The 20,922-nt window shown below is 32.3% G+C and overlaps 1 protein-coding gene across 4 annotated transcripts; it reads left to right on the top strand.

Moving 5' to 3' along the window:
- LOC109361331 (probable protein phosphatase 2C 25) lies at positions 14,208-16,407 on the top strand. Of its 4 annotated transcripts, none has more exons than XM_019606783.1 (5): positions 14,208-14,759; positions 15,299-15,637; positions 15,735-15,914; positions 16,022-16,185; positions 16,221-16,407. In XM_019606783.1, exons 1-4 carry the CDS (start codon positions 14,316-14,318, stop codon positions 16,181-16,183), a joined length of 1,125 nt encoding a protein of 374 aa, XP_019462328.1. In that variant the 5' UTR covers positions 14,208-14,315; the 3' UTR covers positions 16,184-16,185; positions 16,221-16,407. The 4 variants fall into 4 exon arrangements, with proteins under 4 accessions (XP_019462328.1, XP_019462329.1, XP_019462327.1 ...); XM_019606784.1 differs by having other exon boundaries at positions 16,022-16,186; positions 16,224-16,407; XM_019606782.1 differs by having other exon boundaries at positions 16,022-16,191; positions 16,224-16,407.

The raw sequence follows: 20,922 nt of genomic DNA, 5'->3' as shown, positions 1-20,922 counted from the left end.
TACTTATTACAATGTTAGTTTTTCTGCCTGGTTTAGAAGATAAGCTGCATAGAATACACCTCAGCATTTCATTCCATTGACGACTTCATATTTAATATCACGTTGTTATAAAAAATACTATCAATGTGGACTTTTTATTTTTTTGTAACTCAATTCAAAGTGGGGGATGCGAAAACGTCATATGTAACTTGTTATTGACACTGACTACAATCATATATATGGATATCAATTTATTCAAAAACAATAAGATATTGAAAATGAAGCATTAATTGTTTCCTTGAGGATATCGTCATTGCCTTCACATGTATCAATAAACAAAAAAAACAACTTTGTTGTGTCATCTATGGATAAACTCCAAGGAATCACGCTCATGCCTTGAAAACGAAAGTAGAAGAATCCTTTTTAAATAACACATAGCTAGATGTGGCGACACGTAGAAGTTGCGTGTGTAACAACACTCTCAGTGACATATAATAACTTATTAAAGGTTTGGAAAATGACTCTATAATGTCTATTTAAATATTCATATATAATTAGTATATCATTTATTATATATTTGTATTACTTTTATTTAAAAGTCAAAATAATTAAATATAAATAGTAGATAATATAGTGTAAATAATTTTTATATTGTTAAGACATATATTTTTTACTTTTATTATATTGTTGAATAAGGTGTGGTTTTGGGGTTAAGTTCAACTTAGTGTAGTAGTGACTTGTTATTTTTGTCACTGAGTTAGAAATGGGCAATGTACATATGCTTTATCTATCCTGCGTGTAGTTGTTTTGTTTCATTCGGGTGAAACTATTGGATCATGTACTTATTGCATAGAGGACATGAGATTGTTCTGCTATTCCAGTAAAATCCATAATTAATCAAGTGAAATCGTGTCTAATTATATATTTATATTGGTCTATAAAATAATTGAGAGAGGTAAAGCTCTTATTTAATTCATCTTTCGCCTACAACAATAATATAAATTTAGGTTTGAATCTTTCGAATTTTCAATAATCATTAATGGTTTTTTTCAGATTTTGAAATACAGAAACAGGCCCTTGCTCCCCACCCTATATTTTTAGTTATGCATAGTCTGAACCTAAGAAACGTCATAAATTTAAAGTAGCAATATATTTGTACATACATGAGAATGGAAATAGTGAAAGCAAACCGTAATGGTCTTAGAAATTAAAGAGAAATATTGGGACTGTTGTATTAAAATGGGCTCCTCTAGATAACTTCTAGAGCACAAAACAAGATACATGAAACACTACTGAGAGGAAGAAGGAGAGAGAAACCATTATTACAATATACATGCCTATAGCTACTCTAATGATGACTTAAATACTAGCTTATGGTTGTGCATAGCCTTGTAGCCTAGTGTTAATCATTCGTTTCCTCATTCCTCTCCTTGGCCCCACGATTTCCGGATTCATGCTAACATAATTATTCTCTTGTGGGACCCCTTCATTTGGATTGATCTGACACGTGCCTTCTTTCATAACAATACTATCCCCATATATGACAACCTTGTCCTCAAGGTTGAGGTTAAGGAAACTTGTGAGCATATCCTGAAAATTTTCCCAAGTAGCTTCAACTGGTGTGGTGTTCTCCCACTGGACCAGAATCTATGGTACAATTTGTGAACCCTGTTTGATAGACCTAGATTGTAGAATCTGTGTCGGGGCAAGTACTGGACCAATATCAGTTGTTTAAAGGGGTAGAGGCATGTACTGATCTTGTGGGACCCCTTAAACGACTTCAGTTGGGAAATGTGAAAAACTGGATGGATATGTGCTTCCGGTGGCAGTTGCAACTTATAAGCTACATTGCCTATTTCAGTCAAAACTGGGAAAGGCCCAAAATACTGCATTCTTAGCTTATGATTTTTTTAGAGCAACAGAGTGTTGGCGATAAGGTTGTAGTTTGATAAGGACCAAATCGCCCGCTGTGAGAGACATATCTGTCCTTTTTTTATCAGCTTGGTTTTTCATGTGGAGTTGAGCTCTTTCTAGCTGTTGTTTTAACTGTTGTAATAGGCTATCTCGCTTGAGTAGTTGCTCTTGCAATGCAATTGGATCGGAGAGCTGTGAAGTATATCGGGCCAATGAGGGTGGATCTCTGCCATACAATGCCTTAAATGAGGTCATGCCAATACTAGTATGAAAGGATGTGTTATACCATAATTCTGCCCAGCTCAAAGCCTTGTACCATGTTTTCAGATTGTTAAAAGTGAAACAATGAAGGAACATTTCCAAACACTTGTTCACTACTTCAGATTGGCCATCGGGTTGGGGATGATAGGCATAGCTCATTGCCAAAGTGGTACTATGTAGTTGAAACAAATTTCTCCAGAAACTACTAGTAAAAACTTTGTCCCTGTCAGAGACAATAGATTTGGCATGCCATGCAACTTGACAATGTGTGTCATAAAGAGTTCAGCGACCGACTTGCTAGTGTAGTCTCTTTTGAGTGCAAGGAAATGGCCATAATTTGTCAAACGGTCGATAACAACCATAATGGTATTGAAACCAAAAGAATTGGGCAACCCTGTGATAAAGTCCATTGCTATGTCCTCCCAAACCTAAGAAGGTATTGGCAGTGGCTGCAGTAATCCTATTAGTTTGGTGTGCATAGTTTTAGCCTGTTGACAAATGACACAAGATTGCACGAAGTTTTGTACCTCGTGCTTCATATCTGGCCAATAAAATTGTTGAGTCAATCTAGCCAATGTCCGTGTAACCCCAGAATGGCCCCCAACCGGAGAGTTGTGGGATTCATGCAAAAGGTGTTGGATAAGGTCCATGTTGCAAGGAACTACAATCTGGTCTTTCCAGTATAATAAATCACCTTTCACTGATTAATACGGGTGTAACAGTGGTTGTGCCATACAATCCCTCTTAATTATGTGCAATTTGGAGTCTTGCTGGAGTGCCTCTTTCAACTTTGCTACCAATGAAGTTGTTGGTTCTGACCAGGACAGATACAGTACTCTAGAGAGTGCATCAGCAGCCAAATTTTCTTTCCCGGGTTTATATTCAATAGTAAAGTCGTAACCCAGAAAACGCTGGAGCCATTGTTGTTGCTCTGGTGTCTGTGAGGTTTGATCCATCAAGCTTCGCAAACTCTGCTGATTCGTTCTGATAACAAACCGATGGCCCAAAAGATAGTGTCTGACTTAGCAATTGCTTCCGCGATGGCTAGAATTTCACGAAAATAGGCAGACTTCTTTTGTGTTTGTGGTGCAAGTTTCTTAGAAAAGTAAACAATGGGGTGGCCATTCTGATGCAACACGACATCTATTCCCACTCCTGATGCATCTGTTTCCAAGATAAAAGGTTGTTTGAAATTCGGCAAGCCCAAAACCGGTGCTGAGATCATGGCTTCTTTCAGCTTGGAGAATGTTGTGGCAGTGGCAGTAGTCCATTCATACCCATCTTTTTTAAGTAACTCAGTTTTAAAGGGGAAGCAATTCGAGCATAAGCCTGAATGAAACGCCTATAGTAGCCAGTAAGACCCAAAAACCCTCGTAATTGCTTCACATTTATTGGGGTTGGCCATTTAAGAATGCCTTGAATCTTACCACTCTCCATAGAGACTCCATGTCTAGAAACTATATGACTCAAGTATTCGATTTCTAAAACGCCAAATGAGCACTTGGATAACTTCACAAACAAAACATGTTGTTGAGTTACTCATAACACTGTTTCCAAATGTGTCAAGTGGTCCTGCCAAGTCGGGCTATAGATGAGTATGTCATCAAAGAAGACTAGCACGTATTTTCTGAGAGCCTCTTGGAAAATCTGATTCATCAAGGTTTGGAATGTTGCTGGCGCGTTGGTTAAGCCAAAAGGCATGACTAACCATTTTGTGCCTATCGTCCGGTTGTACCAAGATCTGATGATAACTTGACCGTAAATCCAGTTTGGAAAAGAACTTGGCACCAAATAACTCATCGAGCAACTCATCCACGGTGGGCATAGGAAAATTATCCTTTATGGTCACAGCATTGAGGGCCCTATAATCAATGCAAAAAATGCCAGCTACCATCTTTCTTTTTCACAAGAATGATTGGGGAAGAAAAAATACTAGTACTATGTTGTATAAGACCTTGGTTTAGCATGTTATGCACCATTTGCTCAGTATGCTCCTTTTGGCTGTGTGGATACTTGTATGGTTTTATTTTAACTGGTTTGGCACCCTCAATCAGGGGAATATTATGGTTCTAACTTCGGTTGGGTGGCAGTTGGAAAATAGAGTTGTATGTGTGTAGCAATTGGACCATGTCAGGAGCTAGGTGTTGGGGTAGGTCTGTAAGAATATCAGTTTCTTAGGATATTTGGAGGAGCTGGACTGTGAAGGATTCAGCTATAGCATTAGTATTCATCATTCGTTTAAGATGATGGACTTGCGAGAGTTTGGGGGCAATGTCTTATTCTCCTTGTAATGTGATGAATTTCCCTTAACAGAAGAATTTTAAAGTTAAAGTTGCATAGTCGGCTATGTGAGGACCAAGTGTAGCCAGCCACGATGCACCCAAAATATTATCAGCCTCTACCACAGGCAATAATAAAACAAGTATGAGTAACTCATGTCCTTACACTATGATTGTTAAATTGGGAACTATGCCCTCAGCAATCATGGTTTGGCCATTTCCCACCAGAACTTTGACACATGGGCCTGGTTCTATTGGTAATTTTAGGAATTCAGCAATGCGGGGTTGCAAAAAGTTGTCTGAACTTCCTCCATCAACTAATATATGCACTAATGTGTCCAATTTGGCTCGTGAACCTCAAGATACTCGTGTTATTGATTCCTTTCATTGCATTCAGGGAGAGATGATGGTCTTGTGTGGGTAGTCGGTCTCATGAGGGGTCCTATATGGGTGGTTGGTAGCTGTCTCCGAAAAACTCTCCCCCTCATCATCATCCACTTGTAACATCATGACGTGACGGTTAGGACATTTATGGATCAGAGAAAACTTGTCATCACACCAATAACATAGACCTTTTTATCTTCGTAATTGTATTTCTGCAGGTGAAATGTGTTTGATGTTGGGGTTCCTTTGGGTGGGGTTCGTGGGTCGTGTTGGTGGGGTGGGAAGGAGCAGTGTGTGTGGTGGTTTATGGTATTGGTTTGGTGTAACTGAAGTGAAGGGAGCTCTGTGGGTGTAAGGGTTTGAGGGGTGGGCTGTTTTGGTTTGGGGGAGGAGGAATACTTTTCCTCATAAATCTTATCAAGGGAAACAACTTTAATAATGGAGATAGGAGTGTGGATCATCGCATCTCTTTTGATCTCAGTGGTTAGACCACTAATGAAACAGTCCACGAGAGCATCATTACTTAGGCCATACACACAATTAGCTAGTGAAGTAAATTGCAGGTACTATTCAGCAATTGTACTACTTTGCTGCAATTTGAACAATGTTGCGCGTGGACACTCATATATCGATGGACCAAAATCCAATTCCAGGGCACATATAAAATCAATCCAAGAGTGAAATGGTTGAGAATGTTGCATCATTTGGAACCAATGAACTATGTCCTTGTCCAGATGGACAGAAGCAATAGTTAACCGGTCTGGATCCGGTGTATCATAGTAATCAAAAAATTATTCTACCTGAAAGATCCATTCTAGCACATTATTGCCATCAAAATGTGGAAATTCGAGTTTGACGTTGCGCACATGAAAGGACTGTTTGCTTGAGTTACTTGCACCATGGGAGTTGCGTTGAGGGTTCTGGTTGAGAAGTGTATCGAGAGTCGATGTGATCTGAGCAAACTTGTTGTCAGTGTTCATTTGCATCGCTTCGAATTATTCAAAACGAATAGAATTGGAGGTTTCCAATCGTGCCATATGCTCATGAAGATCGTGGTATAATTTCTCAATAGCTTCAGCGTTGCGTTTGACGTCAGCGTTGAGATTCTTCATTCTCGTGTTTTCAGCCATGGTGAAAATGAAAGCACCAATGTAATGGTCTTAGAAATTAAAGAGAAATATTGAGACTTTTGTATTAAAATGGGCTCCTCTAGATAACTTCTAGAGAGCATAAAACAAGATACAATGAAACACTACTGAGAGGAAGAAGGAGAAAGAGACCATTCTTACAATATGTATGCCTATAGCTACTGTACTGATGACTTAAATACTAGCTTATGGTTGTGCGTAGCCTTGTAGCCTGGTGTTAGTCATTCGTTTCCTCATTCATCTCCTTGGCCCCACGATTTTCGGATTCATGTTAACCGAATTATTCTCTTGTGGGACCCCTTTATTTGGATTGATCTGGCACGTGACTTCTTTCATAACACAAACAATGATCTCAGTTCAACACTTCACGGTCCACGCTTAACACACACTATTTATCTATTATAATGTTAGGGTTGTGGACGATAGTCCCTTATTAGGATCAGGCCCAATGATATACATGGTTATTTCACCTTTTTTATGAGAGTCTCTACAGAAAGGGAAAAAGGTGAATTTGTGTGAGTGATGGGTCTCAACTGAGTTGCATTTTACGGACTATTATTTTACATTTTACTAGTATGGACTATAATCTTTGTTTAATAATACTAGGTGAAATGTGATAGGTCGTTTGAATTTTGATTTTGAGACTTTTTCTAATAGGAAAATCATTTTAAATAAAGGGGGATTGTAGTTTGGTTTAATTATTAAAATTAATTAAAGAAGGTTAATATTATTTGGATTATGATTATATGTAAGGATGTAATTACTCTTGAATTATTAGTATGTCTATCAAAATTATATAAACCAGAAAGAAATCCATTGGTGATCACTATACATTTTATCTTTAATTGAAGGTAAGTAGTAAGTCATTTTGAAAAATATTTTTTATCTTTAATTCAATGGTAAAATATTTTTTTTGTATAACGTTACTCACTCACTCTATGGGTAAGGAATTAATATTTTTTAAGATCTGTGATTGTCTCTCTCAACAATAAGTATCGCTCACAAGAATCGAATATTTAACATTTTGTTCTACTTGAAAATTCAGTAAAGTCTTAAACAACTAAATCAACCCCTTACTAGTAATAGTGAGATATACCTGTAAACCTAGCAAATAGATATAAGAAAAATTAAAGTTATCTAGTATATCTTTTTTTATATTCCTATGTGCCAATGAATGAAACACCACCTCATACAGCTAAAATTTCTAAGTGTGATATTCTCAATTTTGTTTTTATTGGGCCTTAACATCAAGGGTTTTCACATGGGCTTGGGCAAATTAGGGTTAACAGAAACACAATTTTCATGGAAATACAAACCACTCGAACAAAAGAATCACCTTAACCATCCGATGAATCCGCCATTTGTTCTATATAAGACCTCCCTTCTTCATCTCTACATCTCAAACTAGGGTTTACTGAATTACGGTTTCCTATTCTTTAATTTGCCTTTTGAAATTCGATGTCAAACTATGCTTCTCTATCTGGTTGGTGCGGATCATTTCAATTCCCATTCAACTCGTTCCCTTGAAGCTAAATCAATTTGTGTTGTTCTTTTATAATATCTCCCTGCTACTTTTCTATGTTGCTTTCGGAGAACAAAGGAGCAACTAAATTTTATTTCAATTTACAAAATTCCCTTTTTATTTATTTGCTCGTGTTTTCTCGTTAATTGTGTAACTGGGTGTGTGATATTTTCCACTGTGATGAGCCTACAGACCTGTAATGAATTGCGGCTATGATCGCAAACATTTATGAACATCTAAGGGACTGAGTACACTAATTCTGCCCCCAGTTTTCTAATATTCCTTTTTATCATATCTTGTTTATTTTTGTTCTTGTTTTAATTTTTGTTAGTATAGAAAGGCTTCAAATTTTATGAGGTTTTGCTTGCACTTATGTCATTGTGTTTTGTAACATTATTTTGAAGCCAATAAGTGTGTTCCCCTCGCTATCCAATGCTGCAATATGTGTGGCATTAGGACGTTGGGGAACAAAATTTCTCCTTTTATTTTGTCTACATTTTTTTATCCAAGTTAGTGATTTGATATCAGGGAAATTGAGTTGTTAATATGGAGTTTTTTATCTTGTTTTATTGGTTGGATTAATTGCAATAAAGTATTGAAACTTGGTGGATAGTGATGATGCTTAATATATAATCCAACACTTGATTTGAGATATTTTAGTGATGTGCTAAACAGTTTTATATGCTTCTGATTTTAACTTGTTCTATACTTCTTTGTGAATATCCTACTTTATTATATTTTGGCTCTTGGCTGAATTCATGTTATTTGAGACGATTGTTATTGCTGACTCTTTTATATTCTGCCATTGTATTTTCATTTTATACTTTAGACAGTGGTTTTCAAAAATGTTTTGATGCATCATTTCTCGTATGTTTGCATGTGTCTGTCAAATTATCTTCATTGATTTGTGTATTACCCCATTCTTTTTAAATCATATCAGATGATGAAATTGGAATAATCTTAGGACACCTTCCTACACAGTAATTATTGCTGTGAATGAGAATGAAGTTTCCATGCTGATGATGTGATTAACATAATAATATTACAATTATACATTTGATTGCTCAGTTTTGCCCAACCAGATAATGATTTGAACATTTGATTGCTTCATTTTGCATATTATGGCGTGTAGCACCGTTATGAAATTATTACTAATGTCTTGAACAATGGCTGGTCCTTAAATTTTGTGATTGATTACTTAAAACTATCCAAAGTAAACTATATTATTTACTATGCTAGTTGTTGGTGAGATATAACTTTGTGATTTACATCTATCAATTATCTTACACGTTTAGCATTACAAATATGTCTTGACAATAGGCAATGTCCATTATGACGGTTAATTTTACTTCATTCATGTTTTTTAAACATGAATCGTCCTATGAGTTCAATCAAACATAGCTATAGGAGCCGTATTTGCCAATGAACTGATCTCGCATATAACAGTCAGATTTGTAGATGTATTTTATGGTTTTTGATGATACCATTTAAGATTAAATTTAATTAAAGTTAAAATATTAATGTATTATCAGAATCTTATTGATCCTTTTTACATGATTTTATCTTCACACAAGTCCTTCTCTTACATGATATTGTGATATTGTAATATTGGGCATGCAATTAATTTGTTAATTTTGTTTAAAATGACATTTAAACACTCAAAATAAACAGGAAGTTGTTAGATATTGCAATGAAATATGCTTTTTATATGATTTAGTTACTTTATGATCAATTTAGTGTTATAGATAGCTTCTTAGAAGAGGTACACATCTATTGTTTCACTTCCTCTTAGGGGTCATGATTATGAAGTTGTGAAGAGGTTTTACCCTTGAACAATCCATCTCCATTTTCACCATAACCAACTCGATTGCAGCTTCTCTTAATCGCCCACAACCTTCCTCCAAATTCATATAATGGATGTTCTCAAACAAGCCACTCTTCATGATTTATTAATTACTTTGAATAATGTTTTATGATATAAAAAAGTTTACTTTTACGTCTTAAAGATTAGCTTAGTATTTTATGAGTAGTATATATTAAAGGGGCATATGTTATTTATGGATTGACCATTAATAAATGAGAAAAAATGTTTGGGGCAACTAAATTAACAGCCACAACTAAACTACCCAGCCTAAAACATAAAGGAAAAAAAAACTAGACCCATAACATACGAAAGAGAAAATGAAATAAAGACTTAGATAAAGAAGCTAATTATTTCAGCTTTTCTTTGGCTTACCTTTCTGTAATTTGTAAAGAAGTGTGTTGGGTTCTCTCTAACAATCTCACAATCTAGGGTGAGGATGTTTAACATCCCAAGCTTGGAAAGAAAATGATGAAACAGATGAGGATAGAGCCTTAGTAAGTATGCTTGCTGTTTGAGATAGAGGGAAATAAAAGTAAATGTAAATTATAATTAAATTATTTTATTATATTTAAAATTATTTACATTGTCAACCATTTCTTGTTAATAACCTCAATCATTTCTCTAGACATCTGGAATTAAAAGTTTTTTACACAATTAATAATCAACTATCTAACATTCGTGTATTAAAACTCTTCAATAAAATAATGTAACTAAATAATGAATAATATGATATGAAAACTATTACACTTACACATGAATTGAGATCTTTGGGGATGATAAGGAATGAAAACTTGAAGAGCTTTAAAATTATTGAGTGAATACTAATTTTCGTGTATTCTCTAATCAAATAAAAATTCAAAGTAGTACTAAAAGATCATAAATTTATATTAAAACGTCTCTATTTATGTAATAAAAATGTTAATCTTTACTGATTATTTAATTAAAAATTTGATCCTTAAAAAATTGATAATACATGCCAACATTTCTATATCAAATACTGAATGAGAAGAATTGCACTCCTTAAAAATACATTGCACTATTAGAGGAGAAGAATTTCACCCCTTCGAAAAACATTATACTACAATTTGGGCCCGCCAAGGTAAAATATGAAAACGCGTTCCTATTTTAAAATTTCTGCCAACATGTCCTATTTGCCTATGGACATTTTAAATAGGCAAAACGGGTCACTTGTAGTCATTATTAGAGAAATTGAACATCAAATATGTAAATGTATATATATTTTATCGAATATAACAAAATATGTTTCATTTGTTATATATACATTTGTATATCAAATGTGAGAAGATATTATCATTTTCTTATTATATATGCATTTGTACATTATATATATATATGTTATTCATTTTGTATGTAAATTATATAATAGGTGTATTTTGTATCATATATATACATTTGTATTGTTCCATCTGACTATTTATTATAATGAATACATTTATATATTGTATGCGAATTATATACGGTTTATTTTGTATAATCCATGCATATATATTTTTATATATATTTAATTTTATTTAAGATGACTCTCAAATTCATGCTCATGTCCTAATTTAGGCAAATATTGCGTATTCACGAAGACAATAATAAATAATCTCTGTGCACACTGGACAATGTGGTTAGCGTTCGAACAGGGGAATTGAGTTGGTATGCTGGTGAGAAAGAATAGTCAAACGGTCACGAAGACAGTAATAAATAATCTCTGTGCACACTCTATTCCTTCCCAACGGTAACTTCTCATGAACTGGGCCCACAATATCAATGAGACAAAAACGTGAGCACATTTTATGTCTCATAATTTATATTATTATATATATCATAAGTTATGATTGATAAAAAATATTTTATTATTAAATTTTAATTTAAATATTTTCTTTTAAGCTATCATAATATCACAGTACATATAGCGACGCTCATTGTAATATATTACATGTGCAATCTACGAAAACCATATCTTAAGCAAAAATGAAGAAGTAAATCAATAATGACTATGGGGCATGCACAGGACTGTGTAAGTCAACGCTCAAATCTCCTTCAACATAGGATAAATAGTTACATACACCTTTTTAATTTGTCTTTTAATTCATTTCTCTTTACTTAGTTTATAGTTTATTCATATTCGTAGACCGCAGTAATAGCCAACGATTTTTTTCTCTCTGTTTTTACGACTTTTTGCATCCATTACTTTCCCACTTGCACCGTTCACAAGCCCAAGTTACATTCTCGTCCTCTTTCATTTATTACTACTTCTTCTCTAACCACTTAGTATGGTCAAGTACTCAACATTCAAAATAGATTTTAATAGCAATTTTTGTTCCATTTCATAAAATCTCTTGTAAAAACTATTTACGTACTATCTATTTATAACATGTTAAATTACATGTGAGTTGTATTCTGGTTGGCTTAGTCGGGTCATAAAAAACCATATGAATCACCCATCAATAAAATTCTAAGCAAAATATTTGAACTTACAATCTTATTTTTCATGACCTAATTTTTAACCAATTGAATTGACGTTCCTATGCTGTTTAATGTAAGAATTTGATGGAAAGGTCACGATAATGGAAATTGAATATTCCAAATTTAAATATTATATTCCTTCCTGTATAATTGTGTTTTATGTAAATAATATGTATTGTATTCCTACTTACTCCCTGCATTAAAAAAATTATTTTTTTTAACAAATTATTATTTTTAGCCTTCTAATTTTTCTCTCCATACAATAGCTATATGGATAATTAATCCACATAAAAAGGTGGAGAAAAAAGGAAATAATATGAATATTTTAGTAAAAGTATAATGAAATCTTCATTAACTAATACTTTATTAATTTGTGTATATTATCTTCAAATGAATGAATGCCATAATTTTAAAATGGAGGGAGTATTGCTATTTATAAAACCAATATAACATTGGTTGGTATTTATTTTGACCGTAATATTTATGTATTGTTAGTATAAATATTTTTATATAGTTAGTATATTATTCATCATTTATCTATATTATTTTAGTTAAGAAATAAAAATGATGAATGATACAATAACATTGTATAAAATTTGTATACATTTTTTCTCATTTATGTTTATATATTTTTACCATTATTATTAGGCAAATAAGAGAGATAATGAGTTAAGTAATAATAAATATTTGTAGAAAAATGTATGCACTTGTATGAGAGTTTTATACATTATTAATGTGTCATTTATCATTCACGTTTTATCATCATTGACTCTTCAAAAAATAGTGATACAAATGAATTATAGGTAATATATTCATTTATTCATTATAGATTAATTTGAAATGCAACAATTAAAAATAATGGTGATATCATGTCACTAGGGTGAACATAAGTTTGATAAGGTTTATCTTTTTATCCGATCATAAATATCTGTTGGATTATTTATTGAACCTAAACCCAACCTTAGATATGAAGACTAATTTAACCCCAAATATCAATTGAGTGAGCTTTTGAATTCCAACCCAATCTTAAATTTGTTTAAATATAGTACAAACATATTTTACATAAAATCATCTCAATATTATTACTTATTTTTATGAATATATAATTTAGATATATGAAATGATATATACTTTGTTAATTATATTTATAGATGTATATATGATAAAATTTTAGAGAATTAATAATTCGCAGGCCAAAAAAATATCATTATTTTGTACACAAATTTTGGTACGTATCTCCTCTTGAGTATATAATTGAATAGACAAATTTTTGCTCACCCCCACTTGGTACTCTAATAATTATGTGTATTCATGATTTGTCTTGACATTTTTTAAAGTTGTAGATGATATTTTTTTATATTATTTATATCATTATAATAATTATACACCTATTATAGAGAGAAATACAACTTTTTATAAAAGTGAGTAGAGAAAATGTCAACAGTGTTATAGAACAATGATTAACAATTTTGTTAAAAAAAGGTTCCCTAAGTAAACTTAAAAATGGGTGGAAGAAGTATATATTATGTGTGTGATATATATATATATTGATAATGTAAAGATTTATATACAGTCAGTGTATCATCTATAATTTATTTATATTAATTTTATTTAAGAGTTAATGATGATTAAAAATAAATGATGGATAATAAAGTGATAATATAAAAATTCTTACACTGTTAATGCACATATTTTTGTGTAACATTTTTTTAATTGAAGTTGATAGCATCCACAAGTTGATTGAATTCTCTTCCAATCAAATTATTTTTTATACAACACTCAAACTCAATATATTATTTAAGTGAAATAGATGTGTATGACATAACTTAGTCAAATTTTGATCTGTTATTGTGTTTTTTTTTGTTCAAACCACATATTCTCCACTAGCACGATCATATTGGACCTGAGTAAATCATTAATGATAACAAAACTTTCCCTACCAAATATTTATTGCAATTATTACATTCATATGGATTCTAAAACATCTACTTAAGAACCATTTATCCCAATATGTACTAAAAAAAAGAACCATTTATCCCAATTGATTTAGCACTTTGTTGTCTATGCATTTTAATTTTTGGTTATCTCTATGCATTTGGAAAATTGGCAGATTTGGAAAATGACACCATAACTGAATTGTTACATGAAAATTGGAGGATAATGTAATAATACTTTTACAAAAGAAAGATTATCCAAAATAGTAGGAAGTAGTATAAATTATAAAATAGCATGGTCAAAGAACGTTTTGAAAAATTGAGTGTGATAGCTAGCTATGTGCTAATGCCTCGCTATTAACACGCAAATCAAGATGGGCCCACACTGACTTCCTTATGACCCTATCAACATAATTACGTAACACACCGTTTTCTATTTAACTACTCCATTCATCCCTTCTTCTCTTCACAGCAACAGAGACAAAAAAAGAAAAGAAAAGAAAAAGACCAACACTAACGTTACAATTTTGACCAACACCAACGTTTATAAAAAAAATGACGTGTTCCGTCGTGGTTTCAAACTCTCCGGTGTTCTCACCTTCATCTTCTCTTTTTTGCAACATTTCTCCCTCTCCAGATTCTCATACCCTTTCTCTTTCTCATCTCAAACCTTCTTCTTCTGCAACCACGTCGTCTTGTTCTTCTCCTTCTAATTCTACTTCTTCGCCTTCTTCACCTTTTCGGCTTCGCCTTTCTAAGCCACATACTGTCTCATCTACCTCCCCTAACGGCCCCGTTTTGAAGAGGAAGAGGCCGGGCAGGCTTGATATTCCGGTTTCTTCTCTTAGCTTTGGGGTTCCGGCGACGCCGTCCGCGGTGGCGAGGGATGTGATGGAGGCTGAGGGAGACGGGTTTTCTGTGTACTGTAAGAGGGGTAGGAGGGAGTATATGGAGGATCGTTATTCTGCTGCTGATAATCTACGCGGCGAATCCAAGTTGGTAAGATTTTTATTTTATTTCATTTTGGACTTGAATTTGTTAAGTGATTGACCAGGTTATGATTTTGGTGTGTTTTGGGGACATGGGGTTGTGGAAAGTTTGAAACTTTCTTTCTAATTTTGATCCGGGTATGATTCAATTGTTGAATAGCTTTAGATACTTATGATTTTGCCAAGTTGTGATATGCAATATTTATTATTTTTTGTTTCAAATGTGTGATATGCTTGGAAAATCTTCATTCCTCCTTATAAAGAGAGATAAAGGAAGCTTGCAATTCAATGTTTGAGTGATTTTTATCAAGTTAAGAATTTAGATTAGTGGTTTATTTTGTCGGACAATATCTAGTTGCATAGTTAATTACTTATCTGTCTTATGTATAGATAGTTTAGACAAAGAAATTGGGGAAGATTATAATGAATGTACTGTTATTTGAGATTTGCAGAATATACTCTTGATTATCATGGATAATGAGCTAAATGGATGAGATCACGCTAGCGGAACAAAATCTAATATGTAAATCTGTTTTATGTGCCAAACAGGCTTTTTTTGGTGTATTTGATGGGCATGGAGGTGCAAAAGCTGCAGAATTTGCTGCAAAGAACTTGGAAAATAATGTCCTAGATGAAGTTATCATTAGCGATGAAGATGATGTCGGGGAGGCAGTGAAGCGTGGTTACCTCAACACTGATTCTGATTTCTTAAAAGAGGATCTCAATGGTGGTTCTTGCTGTGTGACAGCACTGATTAGAAACGGTAACCTTGTGGTGTCCAACGCCGGTGATTGCCGCGCTGTCATCAGCAGAAACGGGGTTGCAGAGGCCCTAACATCTGATCACCGACCTTCAAGGGAAGATGAAAAGGAGAGAATTGAGACTCTGGTAAGCAAATGAGCATGATAGTGGTTTTCCCTTTTCTCCTTGATTATTGAAACTCATGTTTGAGTTCGACTCTAATTGCTTGAGATTTCCTCTGCAGGGTGGCTATGTTGATTTATGCCGCGGTGTTTGGAGGATTCAAGGATCTCTTGCTGTGTCTAGGGGAATCGGAGATCGCCACATGAAACAATGGGTGACAGCAGAACCCGAGACCAAAGTTCTCCGAATTGAACCCGAACACGACTTATTAATCTTAGCTTCAGATGGATTATGGGATAAGGTATAAAACCTAAGCAATGAATTACATTCTTACTAGTTTCTTCGTATTGCAGTATGTTGTTGCTCAAGTATTAAGTCTGATCATTTCAGTTCTCATTTATGTTTCAGGTTAGTAATAAGGAAGCAGTAGATATTGCTCTCCCTTTTCTGATTGGGAACAAGAAACAACAACCATTGTTGGCTTGTAAAAAGCTAGTAGATTTGTCTGTTTCACGAGGCTCTATGGATGATACAAGTGTTATGCTAATCAAGTTGGAACACTATGTTTAAAGTTCATTTAGTGCAAGAGAATGTAGCACCACCTTGATGATAGAGTAGCTAATTATTTTCTGTATATACCTGATGGATGACTTTACTAGAATTTTTTGAATCCTTAGCTGAACAGAGGGCATTAACAAAATGTAACATTTAGTAATTTATGTCATAGAACGATATTGATGTAAGGATTAAACTACTTCATACATTATTCTTTTAGTAATTCACCCATTATTTATGTTGAAGTTATCGAATTGTTATTGCTTTACCCGTTTCCCTTTTGGATACTTAAATGTCGATCTTGATTTTCTCATGTGGAATAACATGAGAGCGTTATCTTAGACTGAGGAAGGCGTAATTTTTTGTAGGACTATTGGACAATATTAATGATGGACTTTGAGCACTGGATATTCATGAGCTAGTCGAATGATGCAAGTTTTTTTGTAGACAATATGATCCTACTTAGAGAGTGGAGGGAGGAAATGAATGGGAAGTTAGAAACCAAGACACAAATCGGAAATACATAAAGGTTTTGTTTGGGAGTTAGGAGGAAAATGGAAGGAGATGGATCAAAGGGTTAGAAAGGGGAGGAAGGGAAGGGAAAATGAAATAAATGATATTGTTTGTTTGGGAGTATGAAATTTAGATGAAGAGGGTAAACTAATGCTAACGTAAAAATATTTGTTTATTTTCCATTCAAAATGTAATTAAGAAATAGACAATAATATATAATTATATATTATTACTAAACATATTTAGTTATTTTGATATTTTATCTCTAACAATTCCAAATTGGAACTTTAAAAATAGACATATCTTGTTTTGGAGGGTTTGAGCCTCCAAAAATTTCTCATCTCCTTGATCTAACTTTCAAACAAGGAGAAGACTTTCTAATGAGACAATGTTGGAATGTTACATTGGAAGTAAAATTTTGAGTGTTAGGTAACAGGAAAAAAACTTCTAAAATGGACAATAAAATGTATAGATTGGATGAAGTATAGCTTGTCTAGGCAAATGAATGAATAACAAGAAAAACCATCTACAGATAAAAACATTAAAAAGAATTGAAACTATAGACAAAATAGGTTGGATCTATTATTATTAGAGCGTTTTGATTGATTGCTCAAATTCTCTTTTGAAGATTGATTATTTTTAATATTATTTTTATTTACAAATAATTTGAAATATGAACCTTTAAAATTTTATTTACCTGTGTCATGAACTCATGATGTGGATTCGGTACAGATCTCCAGATATATAGTGCTTGCCTGTTGTTATTGATGTATTACTGGTGGATCTAATAATCAATCATGTGAATCTTTATGTGATAAAATTTGTGTTAGTATCTCTTTAAAGCAATAATGTCAATTAGAGGATCCAAATTTCTTAGATGCAAAGTTGGAGAGAATGGATTGAATGAAGATCATTCAAAAAAAAATTAGTCAGGCAAAATTAGCCTTCTGCCTTGCATTTGAGACAGCTTAATTAAACAGTTATGTATATATTTTTCCATTAATATTACATAAATACTACCTTATATAAAAGAGAAGGCAAAAAGTTGATTTTGATTTTTTTGCCCATAGCCAATATAGAGTATATTTTGTTCCGATACGTTATTATAACCAATTAAATATGTTTTCTGTGCATGAAAATATATATGATTTTGATTTTAGTCCTCCAAATTATTTTTCTTAATTTTGTTTCTACTTTGATTGTTTTGGTTTTAGTCCCCATTGATTATGCATTAACATCTCTACAATTAATCGTATCATCAATTACTTAACATGTGTAATATGCTAGTGTAAGGCACATACATCATCATTATGGTATAGAATTAACATTTTAGAATATTTAAGATCTAAAAACCATATAAATAAATTATAGGGACTAAACCAAAATTTGATTTACTCTCAAAACTAGAAATATTTTTAAGCATGTTATTTTTTAAACTCGCTTGTGTATGATCATTAGAGAAGTGATACTTATGATATATAAAGAACTTGGTCGTTTACTTCCTTTTAAAATTAAATAAATAATAAGCACGTCTTACATGTGATATAGTACGTACGTTTTAACTTATATTTGTTATGTTTATGTGAGTTTTCATTTCTTTATAATTTCTTTAGGCAATGGAAAATGGTCGGCAGATTATGACTGGAACCATTTGCCCTCTTTATTTATCATTGACAAAGGGGTAGACTAACACAATGTTACTAGAATAATGTGAAATAAGATAAGGTTCTGGTAACTAGAATAATGTAACTATAATATGATAAAAATAATGTAAGAAGTAAGAAACGTTATCAACAATGATAAATTCTCATTATTTCTTTTGTTTGGTGGTGGATAATGATAAAGTTTGAGGAGATTGAATATAATATGATAAAGTTTGAGGAAATTGAATGTATACAACCTTATTTATGCAAAGGAAAATACTATTTTTATAATTTGAACAATGATCTTCTGTTAACTAAAAAACAACCATGGGGCTCGCATATAACTGATATAGATTTACGACTATCTAAATATTATAAAATAATTTATATTTAAGAAGAAAAAATGCTTTAATATTTTAATATAAAGTATATAGACTATATATAATTATTATATATCATTATACATATTATAATATATAATTATGTTTACATATTAAATATAATTATTTAATATAATAAATAACAATATAAGAATGAAATTTAATAGAAAGTAATATATGGAATTGATCATAAAATGTAAATATGTAGAAATGGAGCATATAAGATAGTTGACCAAGTTTCACGGCAATTAGGAGCATTGGCTACGTCCCCTGCCGACCACCGAATTGAATAAATTAAGACCAAGGAAGAAAGAATCATATTCGCTGCCCTTTTTGTCCCTATCGACTCTTTTTTTCAACACTTAATAAATAAACCACCTTATAAACAATGACCTAATTGTTTTCTAGATCCATATATTTAATAAATAAACGTTATGTATATGTTTTTAGACTTAAATTACACCTTTTTATAATGATAATGTGACATCAAGATATTTCTTCTCTTTAATCAAGAGCAAATAAATCATATTTGTTACTGCTAGACCCTAAATATTTGACATAAGTCATAACCCATATTTAAATGTACATACCTACCGCGCATCATATATTCACGAATATTAAATCAAACCCAGTGAGCTTATCGAGAAAACCTAAATTAAACCCAATGTGGTTTTGACTTTCATATGAAAATATGAAATAGATAATGATTGGATTTGATTTTGATTTTGTTAGATTATTATTTCTCCATGAAAAAACAATGCAAGAGCATAGTGTCCACATTAAGATGTGGGGATATTAATAATGAAGTGATAATTGACAAATTTAACATTTTATTTTTGCATTTATACTTGACATGAGATTGACTATAGGACTATTAATTATGTCTAAGGATGGTTCGAGGCATTGAGAGTTGAAACTACAACATGACACGTTGTCCCTTGGCGTTACTTTGAGGAACGCACATGTTTGTCAATTGTACACACCAAATGATCTTATATATATATTTGATACGATCCTCACATATAAATGGTACAAGATTTGATAAGAACGTGAGAGTATGCATGTACCCAAACCCAAAGATCCATTCACCAACCAACGTTTGTAATATACAGTGCATGTAGCCCTTATGATTTGACACATAGCTATATATGTATGCCGTCTCAAGAACTTTCGTTGATTAAGAGTATAATAAGTCATGCCAATGATATATTATGTTGTGCACGTTATGGAACAATGCATGTATGTTTGCTTCTTTATAAAGTACTAAGTTTGCCGCTATGTCTAGTCAGGATCAAACTGTCTTCATATAACAATTTTCTCTTATAGAGGAAGATAATAGGATGTAGTTTAGCTCGAAAAAGGTGATATATGATAATTTCAAGAAGAATATATAAAAGAAATATTAAAATATATTCAATGTTATTTTATCTCTTATACATAACATTATAATTTATTATCTACATATGGATAATAAGTTAAATTTCTAGATTGTTTTTTGCTGATTAATTTTTTAAATGTTACTAATATAAAAATAAGCATTTCAATTTCTTAAGTCTGATTAATGTAAGATAATTTTGTTAGCTATGACTATATCCATATGTCATCATTGCCAAATAACTTCTTGGAACAACATTTTAAAATTAACCCCACAACACATGTTTAGAATCTCTAAGTTCTATTCATAATATTGCTTACATGACGGTAAATAACACATTCGTAAGAAACGTCATATCTGTTTTTACCACATTCATAACCTTACTTATATACCTGTGTTATTTTCCAAAACAAAATACATAAGTAACCTTCTTCATATAAATAAGGTTATGTATGTCTTATGATATATTGCGAAGTTTAAATTTGAATTTTTTAAACCCAGCTCATCCTTTATATCGGGTTACACTATTGACTAGCATAAATCTTGACTCTAATATAATATGGTGATTCGTTCAACCGTAATATAATATCGTGTAATGGAATGAACTTACGTTCATAACAAGATTTAGCATAGTAAGAAACAGCGTCCTTGATTAATTGCCTTATCATAAATAGGGACTAGGGAGTGTCTATTGCGAATGTCTAATTCTCAAAGCATGGACCAATCAGTACATTTTCTATTGATCGATGGACCCAACTTTTATATTAAACATGGCATCATTCTAAAATTGTAAAAAAAATATTAATTATTTTGACTTATTTTATATTTGATAAATATATAGTT

This window comes from Lupinus angustifolius, chromosome LG11 (assembly GCF_001865875.1).
Source record: "Lupinus angustifolius cultivar Tanjil chromosome LG11, LupAngTanjil_v1.0, whole genome shotgun sequence".
NCBI lineage: Eukaryota > Viridiplantae > Streptophyta > Magnoliopsida > Fabales > Fabaceae > Lupinus > Lupinus angustifolius.
This window is presented reverse-complemented; position numbering and strand designations above follow the sequence as displayed.